This window comes from Numenius arquata, chromosome 2, assembly GCF_964106895.1.
Source record: "Numenius arquata chromosome 2, bNumArq3.hap1.1, whole genome shotgun sequence".
Lineage (NCBI taxonomy): Eukaryota > Metazoa > Chordata > Aves > Charadriiformes > Scolopacidae > Numenius > Numenius arquata.
The window spans coordinates 118172752-118191901 of NC_133577.1; the positions used below are offsets into that span (position 1 = coordinate 118172752).

Sequence of the window (19150 nt, forward strand, 5' to 3'; positions counted from 1 at the left end):
TTTTTGCCGAAGGATAGCCATGCATGTTTTCATGCTCCTATTTTTTTTCTCTAGCCTCCAAAATGTTAGTTGCTTAGATAAAGTGTTTCCTGTTTAAGCTGTACCTATGCTACGTATTTGTTAGTGCTGTGCCAGGTTTGCGTACAGTACAATAAACCCTAAAAATTTCTAGGCTGCAAACTATGGCAAATATTTTGCTAAAAATTCACTTGTGTGAATTCTAGATGATAGCTAACTCTTTGAAAATACCAGCTCTTATGTCTGAAAAATAATTTCATAGTGGGAAAGATGGCTCTCCTACAATAAGCATGTTGCTATAGTGCTGCCGTACTATACGTAATTTTTTAATCTAAGAAGAATTTTTGACAAAAATTGAGCTTTCAGTGGTTGTTAATGATATCAGGGCTTTGTCAGTGATATTCTTGACTGGTGTACTTACGTTTTAATTCTTACTGCCATAAGGCATGTGGTGTTGCTTTTCTCGGGATTGTATCTTTTTTTCTGGGCTTCCTGGAGCACATGTGAAGCAATTATCTTTCTAATTTTGCTTGTTTAAGGGGTCTTGATACTTAAGTGGTTTCTGCTGTCCTGAGAGCCATTGGTGAAATGAGTTTCCAGCAGCTAAGAATTAATTTTAAGTCCATGTGAGAATGGAAGGTGACATTGTCTATATAATAAGATCATTGTTTTGTTAAAAGGTACTGGATAGAGCAGAGCAGTTGAGGGAAATGGAAGCAAATATCCTGCCAGCTTTTCTTAGACTTCAAGAGTTGGTAAGTGGAAAAAAATTAACGTATGTTTCCTGCATAGTGGAAGTAACTGAACATGGTATCTGTCCATCTAGGCTCACAGATCAAGATAAGTGATTCTTTAGATGAGAAAAGTTACACAATTAATCTCCCCACCCCACCCCCAGTAATCAACGGACAGTGGTCAAAACTAGAAACCAAACCAGAATTTAAACATTGCCAAGTTTTTCTTACACTCTTAATTTTTTTTAAATTCTGATTAATAGTATCCTGTTTTATGATATCTGATCTGTTGTAAATTATTTTGAGGCTTGTGTCAGATACATAGCTGTCTTTTCTGGAGTATTTTTGTTTCTAAGAAGAATGTGAAATATTTCTACTCTTCATTTAAAGTTCTGTAATTGCAGAAAAAAAATTTGGGGCAGATTATAATCTAAAAGGAGAAGCTTCAACAGAGCTCCTGTTGGCTTGGTACAAATAAATAAATAAAAGCCCTTTTAGAGTTTGTCAGATGTTTGTGTGGGAATCCAAAGTTGTCTTCTGAGTCAGCTGCTGATTCAGAGAGCTCGACCATGTTGAGTGAATTCAGCATCGGAAGCATGAATTTGCAACTCGGGGAAACATTTTTTTTTCCTCAAGCTTCTCCCATGTGAAACTTGACAACCTTGGGTGGTAACTGGCTTGAGGATGGTCAGAAGACCACCAGCTATTCGTTTGTGGCTGGAGCTGCACAGCTTAGCAGCTGCCAATGTGCTTTATGATGGCAGAGTTTTTTACACTTCTGCCGGAATTGTGCCACAGTATGTTTCTGATCAGAGTAAACCACTGCGTCCTTGCCTCTCCCACTTCTTGAAGTATCAAAGCTTATGCCTTGGAATAAGGAAAAATGGTGCATTCTCTGAAAAGAAACTGAAGACAAAACCAGAAGATGGTGGTACTTTGAAATGTCTGAACATCTAAATAGCTTAAATTACGCTTGTTATCTCAAGACTTTTGTGTGGTACTCTTAATCTTCCGGTGACATTGATTTCTCTATTTACTGAATGAAGACTGATTCACAGCTGTGTTCTTAATCCTGGCAGCTGATGCATTTTCTGCCTCTTTATGTCTGTTTTGCCCATGTTGTGGATTTTGCTGCCCCTGAAGCAAAAACAACCTGTCTGGGAAGAGAGAAAGGAAGAAAACTTGAGCCTGTGATTGCTGTCCAGGGACCAAAACACCATAGGCTAAGATGCTAAAGAAGCACCCTCAAATTAAAAAGTAACCTCCAAATAAGTTTGTCAGCTTTCCGGAATGCTGAGAGTTGCTTAAATTCTAGACTGAGGCTTTGTAAAACGGTTGTGCAGCTGATGTTGCAGAGTAATGTTATAGGAGCAAATCTGCTGCATCACTTCCATTCGTGGAGTGAAAGGAGACATGAAACTTCATTAGTGGTGAAAGATTTCATGGGACTGGGAGATAGTTGGTGAAAAATGAGTCATGGGATGCTTGATTTCTGTGAGGATTGTGGTGAGAAGTACTTAAGTTTTTCATATTGGAAGGTCTGTCAGGAGCCGAACTGGAAATACCTTAGTACTTTTCTCAGCTAAAATACTAGGAAATCTGGGAGAGGAACACAGTTGAAAGAAATCTATAGAAAAATGCTCTCTCTTGGTAAAAGAAAAAAAGTTACATAAAAATAGGGAAAGAAGAAACAGGAAAGAATATAGGTGTGTGCCACTTTGGTCAGAAGTGGGAAAATAAAAGAAGATTCTTCCTGAATTTCAGGGAAGGGGAATAGCATTTAAACTTTTCTTTCGAGTCATTCACAACTCATATTAAGCATTGCCAGTTCAATTAGGCTACTTCCTTTTATTTTCTTGAGGTGCCTTGATAGTTTTGAAGTGTCCTTCTGGAAGAACCATATTGAAAAACATCTCTTGTTATGCAGAATTTTTGGTATGGTTGCAAAAGGAGGTATCCTTGCAAGAAGGAAGGATGATGCATCATCTTCACAAATAGTTAGCTTTGTTTTAAAAAGCTGATATATTGAAGGGTGCTCAAAATAAGGAATGTTTTTTTAATATGCAGTGTTTCGTTACTTATTGACCAAAACATCAAACTCAAGGCAAGTATATTGCCAATTACAACATGGTTAAAAGGAGTATGTTACTACGCACAGCCTTTAGTGGTAACTAGTTAAACAGTTGTTAGAGTACACAGTTAACACTATGTTTTTGTTTTGGAATGTTTTTTGGTTTTTTTAAAGACCAGTTTACCTTTAAAATAAAGTACTAGATAACTTGGTTTCGGAAAGCACTGAGCTTTCTTTCACTTTTTAACTCTTCCTGTTTGTTCTGAAACTCTTGGTTTAATTACCAAAGTAAAATGCTGTCTTAATTTTGGGAGTAAAGGATGGAATCTACTTGATAATGTGTAGTACCAGAGCTCTATCACCTCACAAAGCACGTCAGTGAAATGGCAAGGGGTGCAGAGAAATCTCATGTAGTTATGAAAATCTGAAAATGTATGAGCTTCTTGATTAGGCCAGCTGAAGCTTTATTACTATGTTTGTAATTTGTGTTAAACTTGATGATTTTTATGGAACAGAAGAGTCACAATAATATTTTTTCTCATTGATATTGTAACATGCAGTGTTAATTTTTTTTCTGTCACTCTTTTTTTCTTTTTTTTTTTCTTTTCCTTCCCTGTGTAGACTGACAGAAATGTGACAGTTGTCCTGCTCAGTGAAATAGTATGGGAACTGTTCCGTCCAAGTACTGGATGCTTTGAGCCATTCACCTTGTATTTTCCTGATTACAGCATAGGTAAACTGATTCTTTAATTTGCTTTTCTGGGGTTGAGTAATACTTTGTCAAACAGCATCCAAATGTTTTTTCCATGTTTATCTGTATGCTTTTACAGAATATGAAATATGTAATAGCTACTGGAATGTAAAAAGTTTATATTCACACAACCTCTAAAAGACTTGTCTTTTTCAACTTGCCAAAATGTCTCAAAGCAACATTGTGGTTCCATTCTATTTGCTAGTTCTTTTAATCAGTGTAGGTTTTAGTGGGTTTTGGTTATTTATTGATGATTATAGTTTGTTTTTCCACTTAATTTGTAACGTGGTCGGTTTATTAAGTTATCTCTAGATAAGCAAAACTTAATTTTTGTTTAAACAGGACACCTGCAGAAGATCTTGTCTCAGAATCATCCCCCAGAATATTCTGCGGATTTCTATGCTGCATACATCAATATTCTGCTTGGTGTCTTCTACATGGTCTGTAGGGACCTGAAAGAACTTCAGCATCTGGTGAGATGAGCTCCTTTAGAGTTGTTGTTTTGTTTTGGGGTGTGTTTTTGCCAAATAAGCTCTAAAAGTCTAGATATATTGTTGAAGATGGTGTTAAACCACAACATATGGACAAAGAGAAAATCATAGAATTGGGTTCGAAGGGACCTTTGAAGGGCATCTAGTCCAACCCCTCCTCTAATGAGCAGGGACATCTTCAACTATATCAGGTTGCTCAGAGCCCCCTCCAGGCTGACCTCCAGTGTTTCCAGGGATGGGAGAATGGTGTTCCAGTGTTTCACACTGTTAGCGTAAAATTTTTCTTCCTTATATGTAGTGTAAATCTGCCATCTTAAGAACGTGTTAGCTGAAAATGCAGTTTCCGTAAAAGTCCATAACAAAGGTTGAAATTTTTTTGGTGGCTGTGAAGTTTTTCATTGCTATGTAGTTGTCTGGTCAAAGGCAACAAAAGATGCGCTAATGAGATGCCAGTCTGCATGTGGTTCAACCAGCCTAGAACTTCTGTTGGGGTTTTTGAGCTCAAGCTGTTCCTAGATATCAGAGAGTAACTGAGAAGACCAGGCTACCTATTTTCACTTGTTGGGATAAGGAGATAAGTGTGATGAAACCTTTTATGCCTACTGATAAGTATAGTGGAAGCAATTGCTGCAACTGCAGCAGTTTTTGAGGGACAACTCCATTACAGATTTGGTTAATGATCTTTTTGTTGTTGTTGTTTGCTTGCAATTCAGTCTGAGGAGGTAATAGTTAACGATTTTACTCTTTCAGGCAATGGTAGGCTTCACTGTGCTTCTTTTCTCTTCAAGTTCTTTTTTCGTGTGGTTATGTGACTTTGCTCCTAATGCTACCTTCTTGCTCTCATGGACTTCTGTAATCCCTAAAAATAGCCTTCTGTTGTGTTTGTTTCCTGGACTATGCAGTGGAGTGCCAGACAGTTCCTTTCAACATATGAAGAAATTAACTTCAATTACGTGGTCTCAGCACATCCAGCCTCAAGTTCTACTGTTTCCTATGTTTATTAAATGTAACTTGCCGCCCAACATTCTTTAAACTTCAACTTTATGGGAAATTTAACTGAAAATTTGAAAAATTTTCCTATATTATTTGAGTGTAAAATTTTCACTTGATTTGCCTCCTGTGGAGGATTTTAAAGTAACCAAGCAACTACAAGCCAGATCTGTTGCACAGTTTTACAGAAACATGGCATATTAATTTGGCTCAAATTAAGAAGTAGAGTAGAAGTAGAACTCTAGAGAAAGTAAGGGTTGACATAAATATTTTCATGGCCTTTCTTTTGGAATTAAGAATGCAATATGTAAGTCAAAGTTCCTGCAATATAGTCATGCCTGAGGGAACAAAAATGCATTAAAGATATTTGAAAAAGAAGAGTTTTAACCATATATCAGTTGAAGAATGTGATAGCAGACAAACTAACAGAAGAACAATAAAAACTACTTGACTGTGACCTTCGCGTAAGAAAAGCTGAATAGCAATAACAATTATTGCTCATCATATTATTATATAAATAGCTGTACTGTGTACAAGGAAATTTTACAAGTTTGAAGTGGTCAGTGGTTATGGTCAGTGAACAAATCGGTGCTGGTGAGATGATGTGAATGTCCTGCCTGCCCTTCCATCAGGAAAATGTAGCTAAACTTAAGCTTAACTGAACTGTTCCTATATTTAAATGATATTGCTGAAATCTGATGGAGACACAAATAGGAACTGGGATTACTTGTTCTTCTAGACATATGGTTGAGATGCTCTGCTTATCAGAATAATTTCATTAGCTTTAGATGCACTGTTTATGTGTGAATTACCAACTTTATGGAAAGATTTGCATAACTGGACCCTGAATTCTTTTTGTGTTTGAAAAGTCTCTTCTTGTAGAAGGTAATGACAGACACATACAACTGCCTGTAGGCTTCTGGACAACTCCACCGTGTCTAATATAGACTCTTAATGTGTATGTTATTATGCATGTTTACTAATAAGACATTCTGGAATTTTGTTAGTTTTATATGTGGACGTTAGATTTAATAAGGTGCAGTAGCACAAAAGGAGTATGAAATGTGAAAATTGTTATTTTATAAAATTCTGTGTGATATTGATTTAACGATTTTAGAAAAAAAAAATCTAGATTACAACCTTGTCAAAAATCTCTTAATCTTACCTTAGGCAAAAGGAGTTTCTTTGAATATGGAATGTGTTAGCAGGGTTTGGTGGTTATTTTTTGTTTGTTTTAAATATTTTCTGCTTGTGTAAGTATATGTGGCCTACTTTTAAACATGCTGGACTGCTCCTGAAATGGAAAGTTTTATCTGTAAAAAAAGTTGATGAATACATTTTTTTTATTGCAATTATAATGTTTAATTACTGTGTTACTTAAAAAAAATAATGCAGCCTCTGAGTATAGTGAAAAGATTCTGCTGAGATCAAAACAAAGTAACCTGATAGATTACTTCTGTTTGTATTTTAATCTACAGAAATGTTGTGACATTTTACAGTACAGTGTTTTGAAGCAAGCGGCATAATTATTGACTGAAAAGTAATTCAGTGGTTTTACAAAGTAATGAATTACACTGCTTGTTACGTTCTGTAGCTAGATCAAATATATAGTACCTTTTTAATATGTTGTACTTCTTATTTTCTGTAGGCAGTGCTCAATTTTTCTAAATACTGTGAACCAGTGGTCAGCGGAGAAGGTAGGCTTCTGCCTTTAATTTAAGCAGGTGTATAAGAGTGCAGGTGCCCCCCTGTAGATTTTGTGGAGGACTTTGCTTTGATCCTCATTGTGTTGTGACCATTTCTGAGGTCACAACAGCATTGCTTATTCCAGTTGCACACAGTAGTTGCAGCAGTAACTGACGTTTGTTGGTGGTGTTTTATGGGAATGAGATGGAAATACCATGAAAACTTGCTTCCTTCCTATAAACATATCTCCTCACTCAACCACCAGGACTTCCGCAAAGTAATGGGATAAGTCATTTCTCTGTCAAGGCTGAGAAGAGAAAATGAGAGCAGAGGTTCTGCCAAACTGTCCCACAGTATCTCAGAATAACTACAGAGAAGCAGCCTTGCGTGGTACCATGTGCTTGCAAATCATAGATGGTGCATCATTCTAATACTGCATTTCAGAGTCAGGGTGTTAGACTTACTGTGTCATGCCTGTGGCTGTTCAGGTGTCAGAGACAAGAGTTGTAGTGTTGTGTGAGTTAAATGTTTAACAAAGTTTATTCTGGCTTGGTGCAGCAAATGAACGTGACACCCGCAAGCTCTGGAAAAATATTGAACCTCATTTGAAGAAGGCAATGCAGACTGTTTATCTCCGGGAGATATCCAGGTAATTTGGGGGGCGAAGGCCTGTTTGTTTTGTTGATGCTGCTGTTTTCAATGAGCTTGCTCTCTAAATATTTACTCTTCCAATTATGTTTCATGGCTAGTGTTTCTGTTTTGCTAGATATAATTTTTTTTTCTTTAATGTGCGTTTCTTTCTTGCCATATAAGGTTAGAAATAGGGTATCTCGGGAGGGAATTTTTAAACAAAATCGTATTTGTAGTATATAAAATATTGAATAAATAAAGCACTGGCAGCAGGTTGTGTTCTCTTTCTCACTGGTGGTCATGCAGATAGATCTGTTTTCTGTCATGTACGTAATGGCCAAGCATGGGAATCTATCACCAGAATATACAGGTACAGTTTCAAACACACTTGTAAGGTTGACTTAGCAAATCTTCACTGTACCAAGGACGCATGCAAGCCTCAAGATTCTGATGTGACGTGACAGATTTTGAACATCTGTGTTCCTTAGCTTTTAGTAAATCTAGATTTGTACGTTTACTGTGCTTTCTGACCCCTTGTTTTCTTGTCCAATGGCAAGACTTTTCTTATTACCATTTTTAACAGCATTAAAAGCCCGTGTCTTGTTAATGGGCTGAGTTTTTCTTGGTATGGTTTTAGATTCCTTATGTCTTTCTTAAGTTGCCGGATTGCTAGAAAAAAGATGGTGGTGTTCATTTTTAGTGGAAGTAATCTGCTCAGATTAATGTCTTCTCTGTCTTTAAGATGAGTGATTCTGATGTTACACGATGTGAAGAGAGATAATTCTGTAGTGTTTGATTTCTTTATCTTGATACAAACATAATGATTTCTTTCCTTTGAATGTCATTGATGCTATAGGGTATTCTGGTAACTGAACCTCGGTGTATAGTAGAAATCTTTGCTAAATGTTTTGGAGAAATGATTGTTCCTTCAAAAAGAGAATTGATTTTGTTCTATATAAGCTAGACTTCACTGTACAATGAGATATTATTCTATTTGCTTCAAACGTATTTTTACTCAATATTGATCTTCATTACACAGTCTACTCAGGATCTTCCTGACTTTTTATATTGTGTAATTGCCTATTATAATTAGGGTGTAATATAAGATTATGATATAAAATAGCTTATGGATTGTTTACTAATAACTAGTTTTCCCTCTTTACAGTTTTCTTTGATTATAAATTTAGCTTTACTGGGTTTTTTGTAATAAATTTCAGCTTTCTGCATAATAGCTCCAGGATTTCCCTCTGTGTATCAGTAAATGCTTGAGGAATTAAAATGACCGTATCATCTTTTCTGGCCACAGAACTGTAATTACTCTGGGGTTTTCTTCAGGTTGTAAGTTATAGCAATAGAACTTCATTATCAGCTGTTGTGCTGGCTGAACTGAGATGAAAATGAAACTTTTTTTCTACCTGTAAAATAGACATTGGATAAAGAATTTGCTGATTTATAATTTCATTAATCATTCATTAAAATTTGAGTATTATATCAGCTCTCATTAAATTGTTTTCATAAGTTTTATGGCTTATGGCGGATAAACCCTAATACATGATAAGTAAATCACAGGATTTTAGTTGAGGGACTGTTCATAGAGAACTTAAACAAAAAATAAAATCACTGGTGCTTTAACAAAGCTGTGTTTTTATCCCCTTGTGATATATAAAATGATAATCTAAAATCATGACATCTCTAACGATGTCATTCCTTAAGGGAAGTTTTGAAGTGAAATTTTTGCTATTGTTTAGGAAAACACCAAACTACTTGCAGACATTTTTCACTGACAAAATGTTCCATGTTTATGTCTTCAAAGGTTTTCAGTGAAGAGTGAATATTGCTTTGTTTTTTATGTAGACTTCAAAATTACATTATGAAGTAATTATAGGATTGTGCTCACTAGCATAAACAGTTATTAAGCAGATAAAAAAATAATCAAAACTATCAGTGTTTTTACTTTTTATCCAATTCTGCATTGTTCTTGAAATTTAGAACACTATTGATATTTGCTTACTGGTGGTAGTTGGATGGTAAGAAATTGGTATTTTACAATTAGCTTGTACTCACTTTTATACCTTACTATAACTACTTCCTACAGTTTTTTTAAGTATGCGTAGCCTGCACATGACTGAAACTTGCATGCAAGGTAGTAAGACGTGGTATTTTTGATTACTGTCTTACTGTATCCTAGCCAGTGTCATGAAATTAAAATATATATATATATAGCAAGCAGGTAGTTTTCTCTAAAAGGCTAACAAATACTTCATCTTTATATATTTGCATTATCTGCCTTTTAGCTCGCAGTGGGAGCGCTTACAGCGTGAGGATGGAGAACCTGGGCAGCTGAAAGGTATTGGACACAGTAACTCTGTAGAGGCTTGTAATGTGAAATGTGTACTTTCCAGATTGACTTGGTCACTGTTATCTGATAATGTGTGAATGAAATTATATAGGAAATTATGTAGGAAAAATTGTCTTATTGGTAAATAGCATTTGATAGTAACATGCCTAAAAAGCAATTATAAAAATTTTTACTGTGGATGTAATTAAGCAAATGCATTGATTGTGATTAAGCAATTGCATGATGCAATATTAGCAGACCAGAAGAATGGGATAGGAACAGATATTTCTGTATTAAACTAAATTGTGTAGTTTGTTTGGTGTTGCATTTTGTAATGAACATGCAATATGAAATAGTTTCTTGATTGTAAATGAAAGCTAAAACTGCTGTCCTTTTGTGCCTAGGTGAGAGGAAATTATTACTAGCTATCAGCTGGGATGTTTCTCATCACACTGGGAGCTCTGAATCTTAACTTTTAAGCATGTTTAATTCCTTGATCGTTATTTGCAGATATTTGTGGATTAAAGCATAAGGGTACAGATATTTCACAGAACAAGAAACAGTTAAAGTGAAAACCTGTAAGCAAAGAAGGCACAAGAGGTGACCCTTAGTGGTCTCTGTAGTTAGACAACCGATGAAGTCAGGTGGTTTAATCATTCAATTCATATGCATAAGCTGTCCAAAAGAAACCACTATGGTGACAAGAGCAGGAGAATGTAAAGGGGAAAAAATTACAAAGTAAAAGTAAAAAGAGGGAAGGAAAATACTCAGTAGACTGTAGTTCTTGAGTGTTTTAATGTGTGAGACTTTAATCTTAATGAAGTATAAATGTAGCAGGCTAGGTCAACTGGATCAAGTTTAAAATTTTGAAAACATTTTCTCTAGGAATAAAATAGTGGCTGGAAATTGTGAGATGCTGAACTGTTTCTCAGAAGTGCAGCACTGCTTCTTCCTCCACCATGCCAGCCCAGTTCCTGGCTGAGCTGTTTGCCTGGGTCTTGGAGAAGAGCTTTGTAATGGTATTTAACTAAATCTCTTCATCTGCTCTGTTTGCTGGAAAAATTACCTTCAGTGAAATTAGCCTGGAATTTTATTTTTTTGCAGGAGATCACACCTTAGTGATTTATGAATTTTTCTGGTGCTTAAGATACAGTTTCTGTGATGAGTCCATAAAGAGTTCAGAATGTTAGTTTTGTTTAGCTTTGTGCCTTTCAGATTTTATGTCTGTGATAATGGGGTTGAAAGGAGCTGCACACCTTAGTTAAGGAATAGAACAGGAGAAAAGGAAAAGACTAATGCAAACAAGTCTAATTTGAAGTTTGTGGATGTTCAGAGTGGTTTCTGGTGACTCATAAACTCTTTGTTTATTTTATAGGACTTTCTGCACATACACATGTAGAACTTCCTTATTACTCCAAATTTCTTCTAATAGCTGCTTACCTTGCCTCCTACAATCCTGTGAGGACAGATAAGAGGTTCTTTCTTAAGGTAAAGAGATTTTTTTTCTTAGTGCTGCTTACTGGATTCCTGCACACTGAACTTTCTAGTTTAAAACTCTTCTTCCCTTTGTTTTGAGCTCTGTTTCTGCATGTGGTTCATGTGATTTAATCAGCAGTTTTTCTATGTATCACATATTGTGACTGGCAATGATCACCTAGTTATTATTAACGTCTAATAAACCCAACTTCCTCTTCATGTCAAAACATGATTAACACTGTTACAGCACAAGGATTGTGCTTTGTTTTTATTAGGTGTTACAGCTCTGTTTTCTAAAGATTTTAGTGGAATTTCTGCAGTGTCTTTAGGTATAAGCCACACTTAAATTTCCGAAGTAAGATATGAACCACAACAGTGTATTTCACTGAGTTAGCCCTTACTGAGGTAAAATGACATAGTGCGCTGTTAACTTATTTGTACAATTTCAAGCTTCTGAAACAGACATTTACAAACAGTTGCTTTTGCAGAAGATGTGGTTCCATTAGCTGGCATGTGTTGTGTTGAAGCGATGGTAATGCACATTTTAGGATGAATGGACCAAACCTCATTTTCCCCAAGTTCTTGCCATGGGCACGTTGAATTTTGTTTTTCTTTTTTTTCTTTGGGCTATGTTGTGGTCATGCTGCAAATAAATGCTGTAGTACCACAGTCTGTAGTCTGTCTCTTTCTTACACAGGATTCCGTGCTCCTCAACCTACCTAATTGCATTGTTTTTGAGGCCTTAATTTGACAAAATGTAGACAGGAAGACAGATATCAGAGAAGTGATTGGGCAATTGTGCTTTATAGGCATTTTACCAACTTCAAAGTTTTCTACATTATTATAGTATGTATTAATGTGTGTGTGTGTATAAATGTATGGTATTCATGATAGGTGTGAAAAATTGAAAAAATGAGAACAAGACAAATTTATAAAAATATGCTTGTTTTCTTCTTTCCTCTTGTTTTGAGAGGTTACTGCAGTTCCTAGTGATGATTTACTAGTGCATTATTAACTTAAATATGGATTTAGTGTTTCTGGTATGATCTTACGTTGAAAGCTGTAGGTATTTCACCCATCTGTCTTGTGCTTTCCTGAGAAGTGTGGAGGATTACTTGTAGTAAGTGCAGATTGACAAGTTTTCTTTACGGGCAACCTTTGTTCTTTTCGCTTCGCCAAAACAATTTCTTTGCCAGAGATTTATTTGCTGAAGAAGTGTTTTTTCCCAGGTTTTTCTATATCAGTCTTGGAACTCAAAGAAACAGGAAAGCTTACAAGAGTCAAGTCAGTAGAGCATGTTACCAAAAAGTGCCACATCGGTCTTGTTTGTGTTGTCTGAACAACCTTCTCAATTTACTTTTTTTCCTTGCTCCTTTTTTAGTATCTCTGATATTATTTTCATCTCTTGCACATGACCCCTACTGAACTTTTTTACAATAAACATGAGCTGCTAAGGTTTTTGAAGCAGGGACTGTGAAGGTATTTCAATCAGTGATATTAAGGATTTTTCCCAAGAATTGGCAAAGCAGGACAAGTTACCATTCTTGCTGTGTGTATCATGTGATAGCAATTAGCCCCGCATCAGGTGCTAAGGCGAATTGTGGAAAACCAACACTTCTGGGAGAGTGTTCAAGTTGAATGTTTTTATGAGTCCTGTGGACTGTAAAAATAGAATATGGTTTTGTTGAGGTTTATAGTCAGATTTGGAGCAGATTACAGACAAGTATCTTCTGGAGTGATTTAACGTAAGGACTGCTAGACAGCAGAAGGGATGCAAACAAAGAGATGGTCATTGAGCTGCTAATCTGATGAGCTGCTAATCTGACTACTGGTATGGGTGCTGGGCTATACTACAGCTAAAGATAAAGTCACAGTTTGTGGCAAGCTGGAATGCTAACGGCCTGATAAAGCAATGAATTAATAATTGGCAGTGCTGCTATTAGTTATGTGAAAATTCAAGAGCTTTGTGGTAGATTAAGTGAAAAATATGAAGTTGGTTTTGAAAGGTAGTCTTTAAAACAAAAAAAGAATAGCAATCTATATGAAGTGTTCAATTTATCATTTTAATAAAAAACAGGAATAAAAAATAATTGAAAACCAGCTCTGAATTTCATGTGTTTCTTTGTGGTTGCACAGAAATAGAGAACCTGCTCACTTGCTTTGAAACACTTTTGATATAATTTAAATATACCATATGGAGATCCCAGCATAACCTTTAAAATGCATGAATGCAGTTAGTTGTGATCCATCACTAGCATGCCATGTAACCTCAGGCTTGATCCCTTTCCCCTCCAACAGGCCTCTATTATCACAGCGCTCTTCCTTTTGAGGCATGAAAAAAAGATTACTTTGCTGTCTCTTAAGTATGTGATATGTATTAATTGAATGAACTAATTTACTTTAGTCTGGCAAATTGTTTAAAGGAAATTTATAGCCCTGTCTAACTCTTCAGAAGTTAGTCAGGAAATGCCACACTTACTGACTGTGAGATCTTCTTGACATGGCTGAGTACTGAGGTCCACAAATACTAAGAACAAGATTTTAAACATTAAAATGAAAAAAGAATTCCTTCATTAGAGATATTTTTTCACTGATTGATTGAGCATGCTTATAGGGTGTACTTATTAATAAAGTATACCTCTCAAGGCTGTGGAAAAACTTATCAGGTGATATTTTGAGAAATAGCACTTAACTATATTTAAGGCACTTAACTATGGTAACTATCCACATCTCCACAAGTTTTACATCATTTATGCATGTCATCCTTCATGTCTCGCTTTCTTTGGTTTTTTTTAGCTTTTTCTACTCATTCATTCTTGTTTACTATATTTGTGTCCTTGTCTTGCCCTCACATGGTCAGTTGAGATCCAAGAATGCTTGTTATTTTCTTTGGACAGCCCTTCCTTTCTTAAGGCTGCTTTAAAACTTTTAAATTATGTTCTTTTTTTTTTAATTACTATTCTTTTTCTTTCCTCCTTTTCTGTTTGTCCTTTAGCTCCTGCACCTTGAACTGTCTTTGTATTGTATTGATTTACTTCGTGTTTGTCATTCTGCCAACTTGCATGCCATCAGAATTCTAAAATGGAGCAGATAAATGATGAAAATTCAGATGGATTTTATGCATGGATACATTTTAAAAATGAAGTGGCCATCATTTAAACTTCTCTAGAAAGAGAAAGAAATGAAGCATCTGTCTTTTTTCATTAGATGACTGAGGGTAGAAGGAGGATGGTGGCATGAAGTCACATTAAAAACAAATTTTTACTGCCTCTTCTCATCAGTGCCCGATTAGATCAGAAAAAATAATTATGCACGTCACCAAAAAATATTAGGGTGGGGTATTTTGTGATTGCAACACTTGGGACACAATGAAGGAAGAAGTAAGCAAATGTAATTTTAGGGATTCTAGTAAGAAGGATTGCTGGTAATATCAGAAGCAAATACTGGAGGTATAGTAAAGAAGCAGACCCAGACTAACATACTACCATATGTAGTAGTAGTAGTGTAGTGTATGATTCTTTGTTGACTGTTTTGATTCTGTCTTCGCTATAGAAGGAGCATAAAATAATTTAAATATAATATTTGCTCTTATCTGTTGCTTACAGCATCATGGGAAAATTAGAAAGACCAACTTTATGAAGAAACATGAAAAGGTATGTATTTTATCCTTCGAAGCTGAGCTTGGCGACAAATATTTTCTTCCTACTGTACTGCTGGTTTTGCCTCGTTTACTGTAGAAACAACAGAACTGCATAAATTACAATTATTGCATTTGTTTTGTATGGTAGAAATTTCTGTATGATACACACATTTTTATTTCATTGAAATTTAACTGTAGCGTAAATTTGTCTCTTAAAGCCATATTTTTGTATATAACAAAATGTACATAATAAAGCTAGTTAAAGGACATCATACATGGAAGAGCCAGATACCAGAATTTCTCTCAAAGGTGTTAGAGTAGTAGGTGGTTAGTAGTCTTGAAAGTCAAGTCACTTTAATTCCCAGTGATGCAGTGAGGTATAAGAGCTGAAGTTTTTGGGTTGAAGCCTGGAAAATTTTCACCCCCGTCTATTGTTTAGGATTCCATCAGACTATTAACTAACCTTTTCATGGTTACAAATAGCTAAATATAATTTATTTCAGTGGAGGTATACTAGTTTTTACTGACAGAGGCGTGATATGTTGGGAAAAGCAAATACCTGTATTTGCTTTGGTTTTATAACTACAATGTAAAAAGATAAATAGAAATTGTAACACTTTTAACTTATTGATTTATTTTTAAACAAATCTGTAAATGAAGAGCAGTGCAGACAGCGCTAAATCCCTGTTGAAACAATCATTATATGCTTTTCTTCTCTTTGCTAAAGGCAGTGTAAATAATATGAGAAAAAATTTACTGTGGTACTTAGCCTAATAATCCTTCACTTCTGATACTGCCTATAGCTTTTTCCCTATTTTTTCCCTCCCCCCCCCCCCCCCCCCCAGGAGGACAGAGTCATTGACTATCCAAAGTCTTTTTTCCAAGTTCTCTTATTTCTGTAGGGGTGCGGTTTTTGCATGTGAAAGTGTAAGTGAGCATAGTTTTGCTTCAACATTGCAATGTGTTGCACCGCTAGGTCAATATTTATTCATTTATAAGAATTCTGAAATCTCTGAATGCATGTGTCATGTACATATAGACCTCTTGTGTGTTTTGTCCCTGGCACCTGAACTCCTGAGAACTTCCAGACCATTTAATTATTTTCAGGACTGCTATATTCTTGAAATACCTCCATGTCTTAATTAGTTGATAAATAATTTTCAGGAGAAGGAATAATTATTGTATCTTAGACCAAAATGCGCTTCTTTTCTTGCATCCTCGACAGGATTCTTTCTTGGCAATAGATTTCCAACTTGATGAGATGGTAAAGCTAGGAACGTAAAAGAAATGGGAAAATAGAGAATTGATGAAGAAATACCCAGGTCTTGATCACCTTAACTGTACCGTAGAGCTGGTTTTCTTGTGTCGTGTTTGTTAAATGCCCTTGTATCTGAGTTCACTACTTATTATGCGAGCTCTTCTGAATTCTGATAATTTTTTTTTCATTTTATTATTTTTTCTGCAGCAAACTAAATGCTACTGACTAGGTACAAAAACAGAACAGAAAGAGGTACTAAGGAAAGAACTGTAAATGAGAGTAACTCAAATGCAAACAAATGTAGTGTAAACAATTAAAAAAAATTAATAGGCAAAAAAATGAGTAAGAGTTTAGTTACTTTTTAAATTAGATTAATTCTTATTTTGTAGACTTTACATTTACCCTACAACCTAAGCATTGAACTGATATTCTGAATGCATGATTAGACGTGTGCAGTTAAAGAAGCTTTGTTTATTGTCCAACTCTAACAAGTAACTTGCATAATGGGGAAAGACTCCTAAGACTGCAAATGATGTAATTCTTGCACCTCTCTGTTGTATTAAAAATTACTGTCACTTTGAAGAGAATTAGAACTTCGTAATCCTAGTAAACCAAGTATGGTTAACAGAAAATGTCTCTTGAGTTGCCCGTGTTACGCTAAACTCTGATTGCGTACAAGAAACAGGAGTGTGTCTTGGGGATTAACAAATAGGACGGGAACTTTGTGGCATTTCAATACTACCTTTCGATTTTAGTTACAGAGCACTGGTCCTCTGCTTATGTGTTGCTTTATAGTTTACAGATAAGGACCCTTTTGCTCGAAGTATTGGTGCCAGAAACTGAAACTGCTTGTAGAGCACAGTCTGGTTTTGAAAGTTTCTGAGGCATGGTAGCTCTGAGAGTGGGGAATAGGACTGCAGGTCCAAAGGGGATCTTCCAGACCTGTGTTACTTTTGTTATACTTTGGCCTTTATAAATATTTACACAGAGATACAATCACGCAGATGTAAACTTGCATATTTTGGTACTATGATTTTATAATGAGGGAAACTGAAATATAGTGATAAAGGATTACATATGTAGTGTTATAAGTAAAGGCTCATCTGCTTCAGTTGGTGTGATGACTCGTATCAGTATACCTTCACTCAGAGGAGCTTGTCTAAAGACTGATTTACAGATCAGATTCACTGAATTCCAAGTGGGTGCCTGCATCTAAGCTAGTGTCTTTTTATAGAGAGTGCAGAGCTTGCCGATGCAGTCATTGAAGTGTAGGCTGTGAATCGCCTCATACTAAAGTAGGTTCTACGTTCAGTTGGATGAATTGCACCATAAACTGTATTGATTAGATTTCTACTGACTATAATGGGAACTTAGGAAACTAGTTTGGCTGTACATACCTCCTTGGCAGGAAGCTAACATTAGATGAAATAAATCCTTCCTTAAAAGTTTAGGTACAGCCAGGCTAAAAAATCTGTTTCTTGATTCTTAACAGTGTTCAGTCCAGAGGCCATGGGGCCATGTGGTTTTTTTAGAAAAAAAATCTTGTGAATGAGGGGAAAAAATTGACTTTATCATTCTATTAATTGTCTTGTTGCTGATAACAGCAGAATTTGTTGGGGTTCTTTGCATGGTTGCCCCGGAACAATGTTTTTCCAGTTTAGTGACAAGTGAGTTATTTTCCTGGTGAAGCTGCTTTTGCAGGAGTATGCTTTTTCAGACATTAGTCTTCCGGAAGACCAGATGTGTTGGTGTCTTTTTTTTTTTTTTTTTTTTATTGGAAAAGAGTTTGTCCAGTATATCTGTTCGGCTTCAGTCTAGGATTTGTTTTGTATCAGAATTTCTAGTTTACAACTGAAGGTGATTCATTTGTATAGCAACCAGGCAAGTTCAGAAATGCTTTCTGCTAAAAAAAGTGAGAAGTATAGTTCTGTCTATAAGTATATGTTAAAAAACGTTGAAAACTCAGCCAACTGAGGCTAAGAACTTTCTCCCCTTTTGTGCAAGTAATTTAGTTTGCATAAAGGTTTTACTCTTTAAAGAACACTTGATTTTCACACTATTGTTTGTGAAATTTTGGAATGTGAATACTTGGTTTGCAGTTGTGGGATGGTGAAAGACTTGGGCCAGTTAAACAGTGGGAGCCTGGAACCCTGAGAATGTAGATGAAAAGCATGAGCATGGGTAGGGTCAGCTGTGGAAAATCTTTTTGAAATATTAGATGAGAGTATTGCCAAAGGTGGAAAGAAGATAGAGGACACACAGAGTTAATTTGATAAGTATAAACCTTACTCAAGAGGTTTTCTGAAGGTAGAAACTGTCTTTGTTTTGAAGGGAGATGAGAGGTCCCTTGGATTTTATAAATACTGTCCTATGTATTATTTTGCCTTAGCTCCTTGCAGAAGATTTTTACAAATCTTGTTCTTTACTATGTTCTGTTTGGAGGAATTTCTAAACCATTCCTCTTCTTCCAGGAATTTATTTCTGCTGAAGAAATAAAAATGAAGTGCTTCTTCTAGAAGTTGCACTCTATTAGAATTAACTCTTTTGGCTTTTCCAGAAGAAAGCATTTCTCTCAAATAATTTCTAAATTCAAAACAGTCTAAGCAGATTGCTGGTAATACTAGGAACAAAAAACTTGCGAAGTAACTGTGTACTAAACACAACTTCAGAGACTACTACATGCTAATTGTTCTCACTAGCTGCTTGGAGTGTACCCATTTTAATTGCTGTATGTTTGTTGACTTTTTCTGTTGATAATAAAGAATATGCTTCACAGAACGGGCATGTTTAGAAGCAGAAGGGCAGAGGATTGTACATAAGTTATAAGTTCATAAGTTATACAATACCTGCGTTCTGACTGAGGGTGCTGTGCTAAAGTTTTGACTACGTTTCAAATACTTTTCACGCTGCTTTCTTTGTTAGACAAGAGGTAGCTTTGGGGACACCTCCTGGATTTGAAAAGCTAAAACATGTATTGGAAATACCTTTTTGTTTTGCTGAAGGAATGAGTGGTTGTGTGTTGCTGATGACTAATGCCATAGAGGTGCTGCTGGTATATTTGAGAGGT

At 35.7% G+C, this 19150-nt stretch overlaps 1 protein-coding gene across 2 annotated transcripts in view; it reads left to right on the top strand.

Moving 5' to 3' along the window:
• Nucleotides 1-19150, top strand: part of ORC5 (origin recognition complex subunit 5) — a 68818-nt gene that overhangs the window by 9080 nt on the left and 40588 nt on the right. For both annotated transcript variants that reach the window (XM_074168780.1, XM_074168779.1), the window contains exons 4-11: nt 699-773; nt 3445-3556; nt 3917-4047; nt 6704-6752; nt 7300-7390; nt 9666-9718; nt 11085-11197; nt 14791-14838. In XM_074168780.1, the coding sequence (XP_074024881.1) occupies nt 699-773; nt 3445-3556; nt 3917-4047; nt 6704-6752; nt 7300-7390; nt 9666-9718; nt 11085-11197; nt 14791-14838 (672 nt within the window). The remainder of the gene's footprint in view (nt 1-698; nt 774-3444; nt 3557-3916; nt 4048-6703; nt 6753-7299; nt 7391-9665; nt 9719-11084; nt 11198-14790; nt 14839-19150) is intronic.